The 23,378-nt window shown below is 32.4% G+C and overlaps 1 protein-coding gene across 9 annotated transcripts in view; it reads right to left on the reverse strand.

The window, feature by feature from the left end:
- Positions 1-4,035: 4,035 nt before the first annotated feature.
- LOC124359500 (ras GTPase-activating protein raskol-like) overlaps positions 4,036-23,378 on the reverse strand; it is a 342,763-nt gene continuing 323,420 nt past the window's right edge. For all 9 annotated transcript variants that reach the window (XM_046812276.1, XM_046812274.1, XM_046812277.1 and 6 more), the window contains 10 exons: positions 21,411-21,573; positions 21,005-21,263; positions 20,703-20,851; positions 19,826-19,992; positions 18,160-18,446; positions 15,241-15,478; positions 13,944-14,451; positions 13,498-13,613; positions 11,539-11,690; positions 4,036-7,229 (listed from right to left, as the gene is read on the reverse strand). In XM_046812276.1, the coding sequence (XP_046668232.1) occupies positions 6,968-7,229; positions 11,539-11,690; positions 13,498-13,613; positions 13,944-14,451; positions 15,241-15,478; positions 18,160-18,446; positions 19,826-19,992; positions 20,703-20,851; positions 21,005-21,263; positions 21,411-21,573 (2,301 nt within the window). In that variant the 3' untranslated portion in view covers positions 4,036-6,967. The remainder of the gene's footprint in view (positions 7,230-11,538; positions 11,691-13,497; positions 13,614-13,943; positions 14,452-15,240; positions 15,479-18,159; positions 18,447-19,825; positions 19,993-20,702; positions 20,852-21,004; positions 21,264-21,410; positions 21,574-23,378) is intronic.

Raw genomic sequence — 23,378 nt, forward strand, 5'->3', positions numbered from 1 at the left:
AGTGCAGGTTTTCACATCACCAATTGTAGTATCCATCAGATTTAATTAATAGTTTACGTGACCAATCACAAAATCCTAATCTAAATATAACATCAGACTCTGATGACGTAATAAACTTGATCTCAGAGCCAACAAAAATAACTTAATTTTTAAAAATTCTGGCCATGATATTCCAGATGTTTTCAAATCTTAGATAGACGATAATAAATTACAGTTATTTCACATTAATATTCAACATTTACCTTCAAGAATAGAATCTCTTGAGATAACTGTAAATTAATTAAATCCTGATGCTATTGTTTAAATGAGCATAACATGTTGGATACTGAAATAGCTAGAGTTTATCAAGCGCATGCTTCTTTTTCACTGGTTCTTACATCTGGAGGTGTTATGGTTCCTGGAAAAGAAAAAATGAAGTATAAAAATGTTAATTTTCAATGTATTCAAAGTATTATATTTAACAAAGAATTTTGTGTTGTATAGTGGATTATAAATTCCATGGTTTTAATTTTGCTTTAGTTGCATTATATAGATCTTCTAGCTCTAACATAGCTAACTTTTTAGATAAACTAAGTGTCATAGTTAAGAAATTTGAAAACATAATCGTTGTCCGGGATATTAATATAAATGTTTTAGATAGTAATGCCAGTAAAAAGTTGATTGATGTGTTTGTACAAAATGAGGTATATAGTCAACTTTCCTACTCAAATCACCTGCAACACTGAATCAGTTTTGGATAATGTTTTGACTAATAAATTGTAATGATTTCTGTATAAAAGTAGAAGGTTTAAATAATCAAATATCTGACCATGATGGTTTGTTGGTGGTTGTAGATGTTTTTAACAGTTGCAGCCATAATGTAAATACTAATAAACAGAAAAAAGTTTGTGATTAAAGAAATATTCGATTTTAACTAGAGAAATTTGGCTTTGTTTGTTAAGTTTTTAGAAAATAAACTTGGTTTAATGTATAAAATATTTATGTAAATCGTAAATTTGATGTATTTTATGAAATTTTGATGTATTATTCCAATATACGTTTTCCCAAAATAAAGAAACGTTTACAAACAGTAACAAAAGTTGGTTGACACAAGATCAAAAACTAGATAAATTGAGAAATTATACAGTTAAGTAATTCTGTTAGTGCTACTAATGATCATAATTTACTCAGCCAAGTCAAAATGTTAAACAACATTTATAAGGAACAACAAATAAAACAATTTAGAAAATTCTGAATTATGAAATCAGTAACAAAAAGAAAATCTGTAATAATATTGGGATTGCAGCTGGTGGTAGCCTTTAGGTTGATCCTCAGGCAATCAGTAGTCTTTCTAATGAGTTTTTTTTACTGATTATGTTGACTTGTCATTCTACAGTTAGCACCAACTAGCAAATATGACAACAAGGCTCTGCCTTGGCTCAACAACTTTGTAATGCTTATATTTAATTTCAGGTCAGTAACAGAAAGAGAAATTTCAAAAATGTTAATCTCTTTTCAAAACAAATTATCAACCAAACTGGTTGAAATTCCTATGACAGTAATAAAATATACCAGCAAACAACTCATTAAACCTTTAACGCACTTGGTAAATTTTTCTTTTTATCAGTGGTATTTTCCCATCAAATCTTAAAATAGCAGAAGTAATTCCCTTACTCAAACCCTACAACTACAGACCATTATCACTACTGCCCACCTTTTTAAAAATTTATGAAAGAACAGCTTACAGGCTATTAGTACATTATCTTGTGACTCAGTGTTTACATGATGAGGAACAACATGGTTTCAGACCCAAGCGATCTTTTATAACAGCTGGTATTTATTTGATTAAGTTATCAACTCTGTGGATAAAGGAGAAAAAACAGTGGGAATTTTTCTGGACCTAAGCACAGCATTTGACAATGTATCTGGTTAACTTCTTTTAAACAAAATTGAAAGCCTTGAAATTCGTGGATATTCTTTGGATTGGCTAAATCCCTACTTAACTAATCAAAAACAATTTATTGAGATCAAAACTACTGAAAAATTATATTATTTGCAGCTATTTTCTTCTTGCACAGATTCATCACGGCGTTCCACAGTGCTTAATTCTAGGTCCACTCTTTTGTATCTGTTATTTAAAAGGTTTACCACTTTATTTCCTAGTAGTCCATCAAAAAATTTGTGCCTCTACGCAGATGATGCTAGTTTAATTCCTAGACTAGGTGAGAGACATACTTATTTTACCAGACATAGAAACAAAATTGCCATTGGCTCCCATAGTGTAGACTCTTCAACAAAAAAACATCAAGCACAGGTGCAAAATTTTTATCGAAGCTTTCTGTGGAATTAAGATTCATTGATAACTTTAAACATTGTTTTAAAAAGCTACAATAGTATTTAATAGAGAAACCATTGTGTGGATTAGCTGAACAATGATTAGTTGATTAATTTTAATGATTTAAATATATATATATATATATATATATATATATATATATATATATATATATATATATATATATATATATATATATCTGTGATTGATGTTTTTTGTTTTATATATATAATTTCAATAAACATTCAATCACTTTTTACGATTCAATTATTTTGTATTTGACCGTTTCTTTCACATATGTGTTTAAATAACCAAACTAACATATGATCGGAAGACCAAATACCTGTCAAATGACTTTTATTTACATTAAATTTGTAGAAATGGCAATAGCCTTATTTAATTTCAATAAACATTGAATCACAAAAAGTACTTGCTCCGCCGGGACTCGAACCCGATCTCTCACTTGCCGGATGAATCGTTTCTTTCACATATGTGTTTAAATAACAAAACTAACTTTTTTTTGTCGTTTGTTTTTTAAGTTTAAGTTTATTTTAATGATGCCTTTTAATGTAACCACTGAACACTTTATGAATCAAGTTATTATCATTTCAATGCAATGGAGGCTCATTCTGTACCCAGGACAATGAAAATCCAACATCCACTAGTAGGGAACAAGAATCCAACTAGTGTCATTTTCCTACTCCTTTGTCATTCAGTGGAGAGTGGAAGAGCCATTCAGTCTCAATCTTTTGTCTGCAGCAAAAATAAGACAAGATCCTGAAAAAGAAAGACACTTCATATTTATTTAAGGAATGTAGAGAAGCATTGTGCATTCATCCGTGTTTTGCTGAGTGCCACACAAAAATGTTTTCTTATAAAATACTAGCTGTTTCCCGCGGCTTCACATGCTTTTCGTAAGCTTTGCCCGTGTATGTGCACTTATGGTTCAAGTGAATTATATTTCCAACGACGATGTAGAGTTTGTATTGTTGCCACGATCAAGAAAATCTGTCAAAAGTGTATGTTTGTGTATGTATAGCCATTGTCTATGTACATGTACTTTATAATAAAGTGGTCTAACACTCAAGCTTTAAGTTCAACCAGAAATGCATTTTGAAGACAAATATACATCAAAGCTTAACGCCTTCAAATAGTTTTTCGCTATTTAATATACGTAACTATCTCGTAATAGCAGTTTATAGTGTGCAGGCGCTTTAAAAACTTTTTAAGACATATGCAGTACTGTCTGGTGGCGAGATACATCAATAGGCATAGTATATAAACCTTCTCCGTCGAAAAATACATACACACACACATTTTCATAATGATCGGTCAAATAGTTTACGATTCTATAAAGGACAAACATTCATTTTTATATATATAGATTGAGAAAGTTGTAAAAAATTTAAAGTAAACCTTTAAAAACTATAATATTTATTACTACCTATTTAGAACGTGTTTTTGGCTAAAAAATAAACTATTTAGGCATACTTACAGCAACTACAAAACAACTACAAAAAAGGTTCTTACACTATTCAAGTGAACATGCAAAAGTGCTTACTCATGTACATTAGGTTTCATACGACATGATTACTCCTTAAAAGGTCAATGGCTCTATAAAATTCCACTATCAGCTTTTTGCAGTTTATCCACCATATATGTGTCAGTTAATCGAGATTTGATGTAGCTGGACAATAGGGTTTATAATAAAAAACACATAGTTTACTTCTATTTGTACCATATTTAATTTAACTTATTCACAAATCACTAAAAGATAAAATGGTTGAGTTTACATCAGGACTTTTGGAGTTGTAACTAAAACAAACGCATATCTATCAAACAAACTACTTTACACTGCGCCTAAACATTAAAACTACAATGAATTATATTGTAAGCCTTAGATAAGGCTGTTGAAGAAATCTAACTAACTCTCTATGCAATCAAATATTGTGCATCACTTAAAAAATCTGACTCAATGGTTAAAACAATGAATAATAAGAGTAAAAATATAACTGAAAATGTGCATAATTTTAGCTTAGACCTTTCTACAAATAATCTTGCAAAAACATATTTATCAGTCTTTGATATAGAATAACAATTCAACTCAAAATATTGTATTCAACTGATAGGTTTTCACACCGAGTTGTTTTAGGCGAATAATTCAGAATTGGATTTAACAACACTTAATTAAAGTTACAGCTCCAAATGTTAAAACAACTAACACAACACTAATCTTTGGTTACAAAAAAATTCATTTGGCCATTTTCATTACTGTACAAAAATACTGTTAACATCCTATAAACAGATATATAAATGAAGTTATTACAATGACCGAATCATGTAGTGACAATCTTTCACTGAATAATATATTGTCCTTAACCATAATTAATCTCAAGATAAATTAATTACAAAACAAATAACGAAACATAAAATTAAATACACATAATACATAACAATACTAGGAAATACAAAATATACAAAATCTACTTTCTATATAAACAAAATAAAACAACATAAATGAACAACTTTATTGTACAATTTTATATCTGTTAAATAAGAATGTGCTCTACACAAATTACTTAAAAACCTGATGTTAACTCCATTCCTCCCCTATGGGAACTTAGTAATCAGATGTAGTAGTCCATTAAAAATAGCAAAATTCTAATGTACAAGTTCACAATATCTTCTAAGAGAATCTGCCATCAAAGAATTTAAAACTCTGGCACATTGCCTCAATTACAGAAACAATTCAAGACGCTTTCTTTACTTGTAGCAGAAACTACAATATTGCTCATTATATTAATGGAAGAATTTTAATTAATTTGTTTGAATGTCATCGCAATAGAAATAATCTAATTGACCAAGTATATGAACCAGCATAGCAATATCAGTTGTAGAGCCAACCCTATAGCCCAGCTTTCTTGCCACAAGTAAAGATGGCGAACATCGTACCAATAAGGTTATACAGTCTCTTTGAGAGCAAGGTCCAGAATTATATGTAGTTCGATGAAATCTACAGACTTCCACTAGAGAATGGCGAAGATGATACCACAGTGTCCTGTAGTAATTCATACAGTTCACATTTTAAACTTGTGTTTTTCATATTTTCATTAGAAAGCTAACAATAATAAAACAAAAATGGGGTAATTAATAATGTAGTAAAAGTATGAACAAAGGAAATAAATAATCTAGTTCAGGCTTTTGACTGTAGATAAAATTTAAATGTCTATTGACAAATTAAAATAATTATCGTAATTATCATTACTTAAATTGGACTACGTTGCTGATGTATTAATACATTTTTCCAAAAAGCGTCCTAACCACAGTTTTTAGATTTTAATTATCTTATTTGAATTTTCTATATTATTATTTTCATATGGAATATACATATATAATTATTTTTAAATTGAATTTAGATAAACTTTAAAACTACTACTACTTGTAATTTTTTCAGATATATGTCATGTTATTACTATGAATTAAGATACTGAATATTTTTTAATGTAGCAATTTATTTTTCATTCTATGATTTTATGTTCCTAAAAAATTATGTGGTAAAGACCAGTGTTGTTCTAAATAGCCTTCATTCATCCCAATAACTAAACAATTTATACAAATTATCTACAGAATTATATACCTTTAATTCAAGTTCTGTGCTGTATCGTATTATGTAACTTATAATGGCCATAAATAAATTGAGAGTAATATTTTCAATTAAAATATTCAATTATGTGTGTGCGTGTATGTTTAAGTGTACTATAAATTTAACTTAATAATACAGTTAATATACAAAGATACTATCACAACTGAGACGAGTTACATATCAGATCTTATTGCTTGTGGCATATCATATCAGAGTCTTTGACACATACAAACAGTTTACACTAGAATTGTATCAAATTCTTACAGGATATAGGTAACAACAAAATACCACGGGAATCTACAAATATAGATATTTTGTAAAAATGTTGGATATTTTGTAAAATATAGCTCACAGTTTACAAGAGTGGGTAAAGCTCTAACTCGAAGGCATCACAAGTTAATTTGGGAGATATTTTACAAGGGAATGGTGACCTATTTCTTTCAAACTAATAATATACTATTTTTAGAAGGAGGAAACTTCCAAGAGCAGTAAATTTTAAATTTAATTCATTTCATAGAATCGTATAAAAGACGATTGTAATGGTTTTACCTCCTCAACATTTTCCAAGCTTGATTGGTCAAAACAGGTAATGCATAATACATAAAATAATTTATTAATAATATTCTTGAGAATTAAGTAACATAAAATGCATATCAATTCAGTGTAATTCAAGAAATACCCTGTTGGATGTAAATATTAGAAGATAATATTATGTCCATTGAGTAAAATTAAGGTCAAAACTTAAGACTATAATAACTGTTTTAAGTGGATTCATAACAATAAAAATATTTTAAAATGATGAACTATATAACGGCTAAACAATTAATTAGCCTTCATTCATTAATACTGTCAAATACAAAGTTATACCAAAATAACTTTAGCTATAATGCGTACCAAATCGTTTTTAGTTGATTTCTTTGAAAGCTTTTGCTCTGAGTTGAATAACATATTTTGTTGTCACAATGTATTGAAAAATCTTTGGTATAAAACCTTAGGCCTGAGAGATCGCTCTAGCAAGAGGAGCTCTTGAGATCCCCCAGCTCGGCTAGAAGTCGTTGTGCTCCTGCAGAGTTGTTGTTGTTGTTATTGTTATTGTTGGTCTTGACTTGGTACCGGTCCTTGAGCTGACTCAGTGCAGCCACCAACCGGTTGTTGGCAGCATCAAGTGCTGCTATCTGGTGTTCCTGGGCTTCGATCACTTTCTGTTTGTGTGAAAGAGTTTCGGACATTTTGCGTTGTTCATGTCGTAGTTCTTCTTCCACAGAGATCAACCTAGGAAACAATTTTTATTTTCAGTTTACATTGAAATGCTGTTTTTAACTGAGTTAACATGGAAATTAAATTGCGCTCTTTAACATATTACAAATACTACACAAACATATTACATGTAAAGAAAATTAAGAGATATTTATTTTGGTTTACACTAGTTAGACACGTTTATAATAACCATGGACCCTGATCACACCATTTGTTCTCGGTTTAAACAAGGAATAAAAATGATTGGTTACGTGTATGTGGAAAGAACAATGAAGTTGAAAATAATTAGGTTTGGGTATATAAAAAGGTTATTGCAGCAAATTTTTAACAAGAGTAATATAAAACTAATTGTCATTCTCAAGAATAGACATTTTGCAGTCTCAATGTCATCCTTTGAATTTTTTAAATTTATTGTGACTAGTTATCTTATTCTGCTGTGAAATATCTTGTATTCACATTGGATTCTGAATATTCTGATTGTTACGTACAAATGACATCAATTCTATATTTTACCCTAAGATCTAATTAGGAGAATTTATCAAACAGTGGGACTTAAGAGCAAATAACAATGTTCACTAGAAACATAATTAGTGCAGGTTTCAGGAATGTATGGGCATATTGGTGATTGAATCGTTGCCTCTCAGGAATAATAATATTTTATACTCTTAGGCTAAAATTTGTATGCCAATCAAAGAAAAAAAAAAACAAGGTAAATTCAGTTGTGGAGTTGTGCTTTTTCACAAGAGTTTTTAACACTTTCACTACCGCAATGATAAAAGTTGTGCAATGGCTGATTTCAACCCATAAACTGCCACCACACATTCGCAGAACTGTTCTCCTGTGTTGCTATGATGCTGATCTTTTTTAATAAGTCTATTTTAAAGCCCTAATCGTATTGTAACAGCCTACGTGGATGTCTGCCGTATATGTGAGGTGCTTGGTCTGTGTGTCTGACAATTAGTGAAATCATGTAACAACTGACAAAAGATAGCTTTACTGCTATATATTTTCCAAGACAAATTTGCCGAGTTTAACAACGGAAGAGAAAGGACGGCTGTTTGTTTAACTAGAATCACACAGTGGTACATTTATTTCAGGTTAATTTGAAGTATTTTGCATGGATTATATTACAATTTACTGTGACCTGCGGTGAATATCACAAACATTATTCCCAGTCTACGTGTAAAAATCTGTATTTGGCCGATAGCCAAACGGAGTGACCTTGCACCGTAATATGTGGCACTTGGTAGCAAACAAGTTAATTTAAATTATTGACCCACTTGGCTGAGAATACGGAATCCTCCTTCGCACAGCCTGGGCCCTGCACCCAGTAACATTTATATATATACAGGGTGATTCAAAACTAAACGGCAATCTCTTGGGAGCTTATTCTATAGCTAAAAACAAGTAAAAAAGTTCATATAACCATATGCCCGGAAACGCTTCGTTAGCGAGTTACGCCTAGCGAAAGATTTTGCCCGGATTTCAGAACCCTTGGTGAAGTCAGGCCGTATAAAAATGGTAAAGGTAGTTACAAAGATACAAATACGATTGTTTTTTATGTTTTTATATCTGACAAATTTATTAAAATTCGTCCCAGAGCTGTAAATGCAATACTTTCAGAGATATCTTACGTAAAACACAAGAATTGGTGCAAAGAAATAACACATTTTTGTGTTTAACGTAAGATTACTTCCATAAATGTTAAATAAAGGTCATTTTTTTCTTAAACAGATTTGTAGAACATTTAATTCTGAAAAGATTCATGTGAATTACTTAGGAAAAAAATTATAATAGGTATTGAAATTTAGCTTTATTTAAAAATAAAACAGACGCACAAAAATGCATATTCTTATCTGCATAAAATATTAACTAATGTTTAGGTTGTGAGTAACAGCTGATCATTTATTCTAGACTGAACATTAACATAAAATGTATTTACCTTTATAAAACTGTAATAATCACCTATAATAGTTGCTCAAAGTGTCCTCCGTTGTTAGCAATGCACGTTTTCGCACGACGAATCCACTCTTTTCTAGCGCGTTTCATAACGTTTGGAGCATTCTTGATAGTTTCTGCCGCCTCTGTAATGCGATTACGTAACTCCTCTATGGTGTTAATCTATTTTGAATAAACAATTGATTTCATCCAACCCCATAAGAAAAAGTCTGCTGGCGTGAGGTCAGGAGAACGTGGTGGCCATTTTACTGGTCCATTTCGACCAATCCATTGTCTACCGTATGTATCATTTAAATAGTTTTTCACATCGTTATAAAAATGTGGAGGTGCTCCGTCGTGCATAAACCATGCATTTATTCTGTTTTGAACAGGAATATCTTCCAAGAGGGTAGGCAGGTTTGTTCTTAAAAAATTTAAGTACGCTACTCCATTAAGTCGATTAGGGAGGAAAAATGGACCAATCAAATTATCACCCAGAACACCAAGCCATACATTGACTGAAAATGTATGTTGAAAATGCCTCGTCGCAGTTTCATGTGGGTTGTCGTACGCCCAAGTATGGGTATTACGAAAATTTACAATTCCATTTCTAGTAAAACAGGATTCATCAGTAACGAGAATACGCCGAAGAAAATACTGATGTCGTAAACAATTTCTTCTTAAGCAGAACATCTTCCGTTTATTAAGGTCTTGCGGTAATAAGTCTTGAACACGTGTTATATGGAATGGGTACAACTATGCTTCATGAAGTGTCCGCCATACGCTTGACTGGCAAATATTTAACTGACGTGATAATCGTCTGGTGCTTGTGGTTGGTGATAATTCTACAGCATTTATTATTGCTTGTTCATTATTATAGTTCCTTGCGCTACATTGACGACCAGTATCTATTCGCTTCGGTTTAAAGCTACCAGTTTCTCTAAGTCGTCTCTCCACAGCTTCAAATGTTTTGCGATCAGGTGTTCTTCGATGTGGAAAAGTATCACGATATTCCTGAACTGCAGCTAAATCATTCTTGTTAACTTTGCCGTAAATCAGTATCATGTCCGTATACTCTTCAAACGAATACATACCATTTACATTATCTGCCATTATTTACTAAGATAATTACATACACTTTTATAAAAATATTTAATAAAATATTTTAAAAATAAATATTTAATAAAATATTTTTAAAATAAATATTTAATAAAATATTTTATACACTTGTATAAAATATTTCCAAATAATCACAGGATCTCACAAAATACAATCTTCACACGCCACAATACAAAAACCTCCATAAAGGTTATTCAAATATTACTTCATGAACTTAATTGTTGATCAGCTGATATTGCCAACCTTTGCAAAGAAAATATGACGATAAAAAGTGTTGAATAAATGATCAGCTGTTACTCACAACCTAAACATTAGTTAATATTTTATGCAGATAAGAATATGCATTTTTGTGCGTCTGTTTTATTTTTAAATAAAGCTAAATTTCAATACCTATTATTAATTTTTTTCCTAAGTAATTCACATGAATCTTTTCAGAATTAAATGTTCTACAAATCTGTTTAAGAAAAAAATGACCTTTATTTAACATTTATGGAAGCAATCTTACGTTAAACACAAAAATGTGTTATTTCTTTGCACCAATTCTTGTGTTTTACGTAAGATATCTCTGAAAGTATTGCATTTACAGCTCTGGGACGAATTTTAATAAATTTGTCAGATATAAAAACATAAAAAACAATCGTATTTGTATCTTTGTAACTACCTTTACCATTTTTATACGGCCTGACTTCACCAAGGGTTCTGAAATCCGGGCGAAATCTTTTGCTAGGCGTAACTCGCTAACAAAGCGTTTCCGGGCATATGGTTATATGAACTTTTTTACTTGTTTTTAGCTATAGAATAAGCTCTCGAGAGATTGCCGTTTAGTTTTGAATCACCCTGTATATATATCTCTAAATGAAATATCATTTCGGAATGTGCAACAATGGGGATGACATCAAAGTAACACGCATGTAAATCTATTGTGGTGCTGTTTTAAAAAAGATAGCACACTTGTATTGTAATACAGAATACTCCTGAATAATAACTTTTCACATTTAGTATGCTTAGGAATACTCAGTTCCTAAACACAATAATGCTAATAACTATAATCATATCTGAGATTCACAAAGCAAGAAACCATTGAAGTAAATGTGTAATGATTCAGCACAAAGAGAAATTGCAAATAGCAAATAGAGAATGTTAAAAATATATACGATTTGTTGAGATAAAAATTATAATTTCTTTAGCTTACAGATGATTATATTTTTATTGCATAGCATTGAAAGCGGTTATTTCCCATTAATAAGAGGTTTTGATTGTGCTATACCTGTCAATGATGCCCTTCATGTTGTCCGTTTGGTCAGGCTCGGGCTCAAGTGCTGAGGGTGAGCTTGTGTCCTGTTGCTGATGTTGTGTCTGCTCCAGTTTCATCCTTAGTACCTCCACACTTGACTGTAGTCGCTCGATCTCTCGCTCGTACTGCACAGATCACACAATCATCTCAGGTATTATGTATGCGATTAGAACTGTTTAAGACACAGTACATACTTTTAAAGTGAACACTGTACCACTAAAACTGGAATTCATGAAAATATTTTATTTATTAATCCAATTCACCATAAAAGAAGAACAAATTCCAAATGATGTTCATGTTTTGATGTTAATAGTTCCTAAATTATTTAAATTGTACTTACAGCCTAAAAAAACTAGGATGTCAATATATACTTCATAACCTGTAAGTTTGGAAATTCGCTTCAACCACATCACTACTCCCGAACTGTGAGATAGATTATTTTATTAAATGAAAATACTAGTCACTAGCGAAATAAAAATACTTTACTTATAATGTTCTGTACGAATAAAACATCCTGCAAATTCATCTTGTAAGGTGAATTGTCCTTTCTAATTTATGGAACTTATGACACAAATCACATTCATTTTCACTTTCCTCTGTTACCGTTGAAGAACAAGCTGCTGATACAACCTCAACGCACCATTGTCGGTCGAAACCCAATCATTTACATCATCCAAATTTACAATTATCAACATCTCATAAATTTACTGCAACATTTTCAATACCTAGCATAATATGGCGGTGGTTAGTTGTAATATGGTCTGAACCATCTTGAGACAGGTTAGTTTTAGCCTACTGATGATGGTATTGTAATAGTAATCTTGTTCCATACGAGAGCAACCAAAGGTTCATGCACTTGGTCAAGTGGCTGGAGGTGCAAAGCTACCATCCGTAGGATTATGCCTGTACGACTGTATGACCAAATCCGGTCTGGTAGGTGCCAACGTCCACTTGAAATTCTGGAGCCAAATAATGTGACTTTACTAGGCATTGCCATCCCTCTTGGCAAACCTCATACACCACTTGGACAGCACAGTTGCGGTCGAACCAGTACATAGCTCAACTCAGATCAACTCTTTCGAGAATTTGATGTAAGGACTTGTGTCTGATGTATGCATGTTGTTACGAATTATTCTGAGCACCGAGCATGGAGAAACAAATTACACTGGAAGTTCAACAACAATTATTTATTCTTTAAAAATTTGGACTATTTCCGCTTTTTAAAACCAATCCGTATAGTATAACCTAAGGATCCGATAAATGAGGCTGTACTGTTCTGACCTGGTATATAATTAAATAAGGTACCAAATTAAATACATTTTCATCTTGAACTCATTAAAATTTTAAATAATTAAGCATTTTAAGTGGGGTTTCTAATTATAAGTATATATTTATTGGTTTAGAAGGCAATTTTAGTTGTCAAAACATATAATCCTTAATGAAAAAATTATATGTTCAATTTCTAAACAATATTTTTAAACTTACTTATGTGTTGTAAAAACTTTATTCTCATTGTGAATGAAAATACTTTTTGTTTCAATGTATTATATAGAATAATGTCCCAATAGCTTTGTAAAAATAAAAAATGTACAATATTTTGAAAAATGTTAACATTTAAAAAAAGTTTTGTGTAGAATTTAAGTTGTTACTTTTGTAAATCCAAATAGATCAGTTATATGTTTAATACCTAACATACCATAATATGTACCCCTTACTAATATCACTGAGCCTAAAGTTAGCCATAGAGCTTGAGTATGCACAAAAAAGAAAAACAAGGTGTTCATAGAACCAGGCTTAAGTTATATTCTAAAGACTACACATTGAGAAAACAAGCAAGTGCAGCAAACAGAAGTTAGTCAAAAAAGACATTTTCACTTTTAATAGCTCTTGTTCACCCAGCAAATATGAAAAAGGATAGTAATAAAACACTACCTGTTCAATAGTACGGTGATTCCTTGGTTTTGAACGTCGACCCCTGCAACTATCTTCATCGGATGAGTCAGACAGATCTCGTGTTGAATCCAGGGACATTCGTCGACACTGAAGACCTGAAAAGAACAACATTATGTACTTTAATATAATTATATTTGTTTCAGATAGCAAAAACCACTAAAACAACAACATCAAATAATATATTCCTATTTAATTTTTTTTAATTATAAAAACATAAATTATAATTTATTAAATTACATATGCAACTCATTTATAAAGGGAAACAAATCCTGAATGTACTACATATAAATTTATGAATCTCTTATTTTTCCAGAATTGAAAGAAATGGATGATAACAATAATTGTGTTAACATATTCGGTAGGTACTTCACCAATTTAAAAATAAAATTGTTCCATTAAAATTTAGTTAGAAAATCAGTACTAACCATTTGCAGGGTTACTGGGATATCCTCGCAATGTCTGTTTTTGTGGATGAGAAGTGTTGACAGCAGAGTTGGTGCGCCAGGTGGTGGGTCGGCCGCCACATTGAGGATTGGTGCGAGGCACTCTGGGGCCGGGGGGAAAACGAGGTGTGGGGGAAGGATCTGGGGATGCTCCTCCCACTGCAGGGTTGTCTTCTGATGATGAGGAGCAGGAGCGCTGGCGGCGGCGTGGTGGCCGATGATGCTGATATACAGGGTTGGTGAAGGCAAGGGGAGGAGCAGGTGGGGCCACAACCCCACCATTGTTGTTGGCATTGAGGTCTACAGGACTACTGCTCTGACTGTACGCAGCAAAACTCTGATAGCCCGAGGATGCCACGTTGCTCACAGTCGAGATGGAGACCTGGCTGCCCTTGTGATGTGGTTCCAGCTCACAATCATCGGACAACTCGTCTGGCTGACCATTGTTGCCATTGATAGTCACACCAGTCATCCGAGACAGACTTCCTCTCTGAAATTACATTTTGTAATAATACAAAAAATTTAATTTAAGGCAACGTGGTATAATGTAAAGATTCTCATTGGTTTATAAGAATAATTTAACCCTTTTTAGAAGTATTGTTCTAATTTCTTTCCGGTACATACTTTTGAAGAGACTATTTTTTCTAGGGTGTACTGAAGAAGACAAATGTGAAACTAGAGAAAATACAAACATGTCATAAATAGATTACGAGAATAGTTTTAAAAAGGTTATACATATAATTTTATATAATTTTTGTAACCTATTGTTCATAATAAAATTATTTACAGTATAACATTATTTAATAATAATTTTATTGGGTATAATATTTAAAAAATATTTTACTTTGCTTTTTTTCTTTCTTGTGTTTCAATTCTTTTCTTTACCTTAGTTTAATATAGAAAAAATAATTTTGCCCTAGGAAACAACATTTTTCAGTTCCTTACTTTATTTTCTGTTAGAGCAAAAATGATGATCTTTATTTTGATGTTGATTGATTGGAAAATAAGGATAAAAACCGCAATGACAGAAAAATATACAACACAATCGCGTGTATGACAACTGGAGTGACATGATACAACAGCTATTACGGAACGTGAAAAAGATCTAGATGACTACAACATGACTGGATAAATATTTAAAGCCTCAGTAGAGTGTAAGTAATCTTTTAATAGCTTTTTATTTAATTTTGACCTGTCATTACTAAAATTAAAATCTTAATGTACAATTATCAAGCACAATTATTTTTTTGTGGTTGTAAAATGAAAACGAAAAGCTTACAGAAAGTGGTAGGTGGCGTGCAGGACTATTGAAGGAAGTAGTTCCCTCATCCAAATTGTACGTATGGTGTTGAGTGACCAGCTGGGTGCCGCTGGGCAGGTATGCATTGCGTGGCAGAGTGGCTGCACGGGCAACGCCAGGTGAACGTCCTTCTACGTGGGTGTGGGTGTGTGTGTGAAGGTTGTTGTTATAATGCAGCGCAATATTGCTATTACCACATACTGTCGGGTCGTTGAACCTGTAATATTAGAACAAACTCTTGTAATCATCTTTTTAATCAAGTACCTAACAGATCAAACAACATTAGCTTCAGTTTGAGGCCCGAAAACTCGAGGGAGTTGCAGCTGTTATTAACATGGAAACATGGACGGAAGTATTAGAAGCAGAGTCTGCTGAGGAGACATACAACATATTCAATAAAATTTTCAAATTAGCAATAAATTGCTTGTCCTAGAATGAGTAAAAGAACTTAAGCAAAGTAAAAGCTCAAAAGTTTTGCTGACAATAAAGCCTATAGATTGAAAGAAGACCTATCTCTAAGTAAAAAGCCAGTATGAGCGTTCAGGGAACCTCAATTACAAAAAAGCTGCAGTTAGAATAAAAAGACTTTACGACAATAGGTTAAAATGCTCTAGCATCTACTAACCATATAGACAGAGCAGCTAATAAATCAAATGCTGTGTGGGAGGTAATAAACAATGCAAGATTTAAAAAGTCAGAATCAAAATCACTCAAGTTGAATATAAATGGACAATTAGCAAACAGTCCTGAAGAAATAGTCAATCACTTTAACTTTTATTTTGTTAACATAGCCAAAAACGCCTTAAAAAATATCCCAGATAATGAAAATAATCAAACCAAATTAGTAACTTTGCCCACCCCTTACAGCCTCACCTTGTGTACAGACACTAACAGCAATGAGATTAAAACCATAATTAGAAATTTAAAATAAAAAAATTCTGCAGGCATCAATGAAATATCATCCATAATAATTAAGGCTTGTAAAGATGAAATACTTATACCTCTTGTAACAATTTACAATAAATCATTCAAAGAAGGAATTTTCCATCCAGCATGGAAACATCAAAAGTCTACCCTAAACTAAAATCTGGAGACAGTACAAATGGACAACAATCTTCCACCAGAGCTGCAATCAAAGACAGGCAAAGCACTGAAGATAGAACTGACCGATTGGCTGGTTACCTGCCGATTTTACATCCTGGGAGAATTTCTGACAAGAACACTTTTACAAATATGACCAAAAATATGTAACATTACTTTTAATTTGTAATCTTAAGATTTCATAAATCAGTAAAAATTAGTAAAATGTAGATTTTTTGGCTACTATGACATATGTATAAGTGTACTAACTAGATTTTACACTATCCACAACTTTCACTAACAAATATCCACAACTTTCACTAACAAAAACAATTAAGTCCCTTCTCAAGTGCTGTTATTATGTTACATATTTTTTGTTCTTACATATTTACTTAGTTTCTACTAATTTTAAAATATTTGGAGAACATGTTCAGAATTAGCAGTCAAAAGGCGAATATAGTGTTTGGCAGGCACATGAGGGCACTATAATTAAAGGGTTAAAACTCATCAATCTAAGGTTGGGTGAAATGTTTCACTGAAATAGATACAAGTCTACACTGAACTTTTTCCACATTTGTAAATACAATGATTTAGTACCAGCAGTTGAATTACAAGTACTATGTTCCCACTGTTAAATTTTAGTCATTGATTTAGTCATTGTAATAATTTGTTCAAGATTTCAAAATACTAATGACCCAGTTAAGTTAGTTAGTCAGTGATCATTGTAATAATTTGTTCAAGTTTTTAAAATACTAATGACCCAGTAAGTTAGTATCATTTACTAGTTTTTAATTGACACAAAATGTTAATCACTGCTTCTTATCCAATACACACTTATTCAAACTTGCAGCACTATTGGTAGGATGAATATTGATTGATTGTCTTAAACTATTGACCAAATTGCTGTTACTACAATAAAACACAGAAGATCAAAAAGAGATTTAAGAAAATGAATTTGACTATACGGTTGTTAAAAATCTCCTTGTGGCAAGCAAGTGATATAACAAACTATGGATAATATTTACAACACAAATAAATGGTTGTCCATGTTAACATTGATTTTGTGTTTTAAATTTAAAAAATAACATTAAAAACAGTTTTTGAGCGTGTATTTTGTTTTTAATTCCTTATTTAGATTTATAAAAATGTAAATAATGCAATTTTAAAACAAAAATAATGTGAACGTTGAGTTCATTTCACCTTCTGCTTAGCGCAGTATCTGAAATCTGGTTCTGTCACAAGATTTGACTCCGGAATGTAGAGTCTATGTCCATCTGAAGTGATCCAAAAAAGGGCTGCACTCAGTGGAAGGTGAAATGAAGCTGAACTCAACATTCACTTATTGAATCAACCCTTCGCACAATAGTTACCAGAAAGCTATGGTTTTCTTCAATGATTGTGGAGAAAACATTATTGATTTTTATAGCCTACTGTCTGTAGAGCATTCAATAATGGATGTTTCTTTAGCTAGGAAGTTAATTAAGATAGTTATATATTTTTAAAAAATGGAAAACTGCAGGATGCCTAATCATTCTTATAAGCTTAAGCAATGATTTCGTTGTAACAGTATAAGTAGGCAGTTTATTTAATCTGAGATCTGAAAAACAACCATATAAATAAATAAGTAGAATGAAATATTTATTAAGAAGCCTATACAGTAAATCTAATTTTGAATACTATAAGAAACAAATATTAAACCATGAGTTTTAAAAAGAAGAGAGAATATTTTTGTGACTGCAATAATTCAAAATGATAAATCCTTTAAATGATCTATTTTCAATTAAAACCTTTAACTAATGAACTAACAATAATATATACCTGAATATATTTCTCTGAAGTGACTGGTAGTTGTTGATGTCATGGTCGGGAGGAGGAGCGGACGAGGAGGGGGCGCTGACCTGGCGAGTGAGAGGCTGTGGCTGTGTGAGAGCTAGTCGGACACGTTCTAACACACGGTGGAGTCGCTCAACTTCTGCCTTGCGACTCGGTACCACCTTGGCCACACACTCCACAAGCAGGATGTGAAGTACACTGAGTTGTTTGCCCAGGTCAATGTATCCTTCAAACTGTGTTGGCAGTGATCCTACCTCTTTCGGTATCCCACTCTTCACATACACAAAGCATGGTACAAAAATGTTAGATGGAGAGGTAGATAACAAGTTGTTAATGTAATCTGTTGAAACTCATGTTATAATTTAAAATAACATTAAGTTTTCAATGTTCTAGTTATTTAGTTCTATAAGGAATAAAGGCGTCTTACAGGAATGCCAGAACTATGTGTTATTTGAGAGAACTTAACAGTTTTCAAAACACTAATGACATCTAAATATAATATTTTTTCTTTTCATTTCACAGCCAAGTAAATAAATCTCCAAGAGTATATATTTATCTAGTTATATTGTATTGGAAGTTGTGAAAATAACACTACTGATTTCTGGTATGTCCTTTAATTGATTATTCTTATGGTTCTTTAAGAAATTATTCAAATAGTTCAATAAAGTAAAAAAGCATTCCTTAACTGTCATGAATTTTACATATATATATATATATATATATATATATATATATATATATATATATATATATAAATTTATAGACTTTTTGAAAGATACAAATTTTATTTGATCCTTCATACTGACAATTAAACTGGTTAAAGAACACTATAGAGTCAAGTCCCTGGCCAAAGCTGCAGTTCACCATCAGCATTAAAACCTGATTCACTACATTCTTTTTCTTTCAATGTTAAGAACCCTCTTTTTACTCTTATGACATATTATTTGAGGTACATGATATAAACAAAATAAAGAAATCTCTGATCGGATAAATGAAAAACATGTGATAACAAGAAATTCAATAGAGTAAGAAATGCTTTAAAATGTTCCAAATAACCAGCAAGAGACTAAGCAACTAAAAATATCCCAAATATTTACCAAAATTTATAAACATTTTGAAGTTGGCTAGTGGTCAAATGTGATACGAACACATGTTGGTTGACAGGTGACATGGCCAATACAAAGAGCCAAGCTTTATGCGAACTAAATCAGGGAAATTTCAACACCTGACAGACCTAAACAATTTACAGACTAATCTATTGATGTCATTCATAAAAACATTTTGAAAATAATACAAATAATAAAACTGCTTGGCATACTCATTTTAGCAAGTTATTGGAAATATATTAAATTACATGTTTACTCACTTTGCAGATTTTTTTATTTGTTGTTAAAGGCATGAAAATATTAATATACTAGAAATCTGTGATACATTTTGTCCATTCAAAGCAACCTAAACTTCTACATTTATACACTGAATAACAGAAATCACAATTTTTGTAAAATTTCCTGAAACTATTTCCCTATTTAATTTTAAGTTATATGGACATCATATTTAGTTATTATTTAACTCTGTTACATTCCAGCATGAAGCAGTTCTTGATACAAATGGAAAACTATCATTGAATTTAATACAAGCAAAAACGACTTACAGAGATGTTATGAAGGAAATCTTTCATTGATTGAGCCTCTTTTTCCAAGAAGTCATTCATAAACTCCATGAAATTCTCTTTCCCTTGGAACCTGGTGAAGTTTGCCAATGTCTGTAAAGTCTTTGCTACTAGTGTCAAGTTTCTTGCAGCCTTTTCATTTGGATACTCTGAAAAACAAACAAGCTTTAATAAACTTAACAATCTACTTTTACAACACAGTTTCTTCAGTTCAATAAATGAACATCCTCTCTCATTCTTATGATAATAAAATAATCAGCATACCTTCAGTGGCATAAATAAAATTTTTTTATAGCAAGAGGTGGATATATGGCGTATTAAAAGTGTCAATACTCGGTTGATGGTGGTACAATCTCTATTATGAGATTATTTAAATTTGGTAGTGTATTCATTATTAAGCTATTTGAGTTCAATTGTATAAATACAATTAAACTTATGAAGTTACTTATTTTATAATTTGGTCAATTGGTATTATATGAGTACATGAAATAGAGCACAGCAATGTTTACACCAGTTGATAAACAAAAGACATCAGTATAACTAATCAAAAACCAAATAAGAGTAAACTATTAGCAAACTGTACAAAAATAAAATGTTTTGTTTCACCTTCACTCTGAACATAGCGCTCAGCCTCTGCACTGTAAGGCTTCCGCCACAGTCAATATGTTAAACATCTTTACTGCTGGCCTATACTGAACGCAGTTAAAGTGCGGCATACCCCGCCCAAACCCTCGTCCTCCTCTTATTTACGCCACTATTGCAGATTAAAGTTTTACTAAAAACTCTATTTTTCAACATTTTAAGGATCAGTTCATTTTATGTATATTTATCATTTAAAATCTTAATATCTATAATTTACCATGAGTTATGTTGAAAAGACTCGGGGAGAGGATGGCAGGACACAGAAAACGCAAGAATATGCAGGCTGATATGAGGTTGTCACTGATGTCTTGCCGACCCGAGTTTACCAACCTCTCTCGAAACAGTTGAAAACATTCTCGTAATTCCCTAGAATTGCAATGATTAGTGTTTATTAACTTATACTCAGTAGTTTATTTCAATAAACTTAATAATAATATTGCTTGTAAGTAAACAAGAAAATACTACAAGAAATGAAGAAGGCAAAAAATTGCATTAGTTATACTTAAACATGACACTAACATTGGGAAGGTGGTGCAGGAGTTAAGAATGCGTTGCCAGGTTGTCTCCACTGCGTTGCGGAGATTAGCCTGGTTGCGCGAGAGAGCTGCTCCACCACCTGCCTTCAGCGGATCCACCTCACAATCTACACCCGCACCCAAAACTCGTGTCACCAGTTCACCCAGCGTACTGTGCAAATACTTCTCCCCCGTCAGCTTCAGGTATGCCTCCATCGCCTTTGTTGCCAACGAGTTCCCTCGGAACGTCAAACGGTCATCTTCTGCAAAATTACACATTTTATCATCTCAATGTGTAGCTGGGTGTTTTCACATTAAGAAATCCCCAACTAACAACATATAACATTTTCCACTTGTAACTCATAAAATGGTGATACTTTTACAATACATTATCAGAAAACTCCACTAACCTATTCGCTCAATGTCCATCATGACTATGTCGGCCAGAAACTCCTTAGCCATGCCCTCCCGCTGCATGACATGTACCAGAGCAGTGGCGATGTCCTCTTTGGCCTTAACACCGATCACCGGCTCCAGCACTTCACATACTGACTTGTAGTCTGTTTTCAGGTACTGCACACCAACATCAGAACATCTTACAATGTTTCAGCATCAGAACATCTTACAATGTTTCAGTGTAAAAGGGTTACTCTGTCTGAAGGGATTATACTTCATTATTCATACACAAATTTAATAATTTAAGATTTAACCTTTTGAGGACAAGTCAAACTTGTTTTTCTTTCAGGATATTACATCCATATATGGACCAGAAAGCATTGTTTCCCTTATGACCTATGAATAGAAATTTGGGGTTGTTTATCTCACGCATTTAAGGTTTTCACTGAACAAAAAAGAGTAGCCCATCCTATTTTGTCTGCCTTAAGTTTAAGTTATGTTTTTACCTTTACTGGGCTTTAAGTTTTTAAGTCTATTTTGTATGTTTGAGGAAATCCCGGAACCTCCAGAAAGTTAATGCGGATCACAGATTTCCAACCAGGCACGGCAATGGTCTCCATATTCCCACACATCATCTTACTCTCTCTGAGGGTTAGGTGTCTCTTGTGGTATTTTGTTCTTTAATAGGTTACCTTCTGAATTAAAAACATGCCAAGGTAAATCATTGAAAACACATTAAAAAAATATCTTGTAAACAGATAGTTTTACTACTTGAAAGAATTTTTAAGCGCCACATAGTTTTATTTTTTATTAAGTACTAGCTGTTTGAATTGTATTAGGACAGATAATTAGCTTGTATCATAGTTTTACAGTTAAAAAACAAAATCGAAATTTCTTGTCTGTAGCAATTCAGAAATTAAAGTATAAAAATTTTGCAAAATCATTTTTTTAAATTTTGTCTTCAAAGGGCATCAAAAACAAAGCAAAGGGTATGGGGGTGTCTTTGTCATGCATTGTATTATCCTGACAAAACACTACACGGCTTAGAAAACCAATTGTAGTTCAACACCTGGTTTAATGTTTGCAAGTGACTACTTCACTCCCCAAGCTGAATCCAAGCACTGATCTAATTGGTGTTCACAATAAGGCAAGTTTTATTTTGTCAGGAGGAAGGTTAAAAAAAGCACTGTTGGTATAAATTATGAATGCCACTATTTTACATCACCTAATTTTTTTTTTACAGCCTATTATCGAGCACTTAGGTTTGTTTCATTTGGTATGAAACTTTTACTATAAGAAGTTTACAATTTCAATCCACTCTGTCTAACAATCCACTGAAAAAAATTGACCAAATAGATCTTTCTGAGGAAACTTATCACCCTTGTCTGGTGGCAAAGTTGGCCCAACATTCCTTAGCCAACACAAGATAGTCAAAACCCCAGTATTCCACAGTCTGTTCTTATTCATTTTATACCCCTCAGAATGCACTAGAGACTCACACTCTGTGGGTATGTTTTCTCAAATTTCTGTTCCCTGTGATTAGACCTCTATACAAGAAGATGAGCATCTCCTGATAATAGAGAGAAGGTCAGATGGCACCCTATGTGAAGGTGAATAGAGAATAAGCTTACTACATAAGCCTGGCAACACTCTCTATCCAGTGTGTTCAGTGTGCATCCAATTCAAGGCAGTTCTAAAGTCTACATTGTTGGGAATTTAACAGAAAACACTTAAGGTCCTGTCATCTTCAACACTTTGATGACTGTGCCCATAGTATATACGGAGACCATGTTTTCTCCTATGGACATATTTTTGTCCCCACCCAACTATGGCCATAGACATACAGGTGGGGGGGGTGGGGGCTATATCCGTAGTGACAATGTCTTAAACATTTGTTTGAATTTTCACTGCTTGAGATATTCAAGCACAGCTTTCACATTTATATCAGAGCTCTTTGTGATATCAGAGAAATTTTTTTTTGG

The sequence above is a fragment of the Homalodisca vitripennis genome, chromosome 4 (assembly GCF_021130785.1).
Source record: "Homalodisca vitripennis isolate AUS2020 chromosome 4, UT_GWSS_2.1, whole genome shotgun sequence".
Taxonomy (NCBI): Eukaryota; Metazoa; Arthropoda; class Insecta; order Hemiptera; family Cicadellidae; genus Homalodisca; species Homalodisca vitripennis.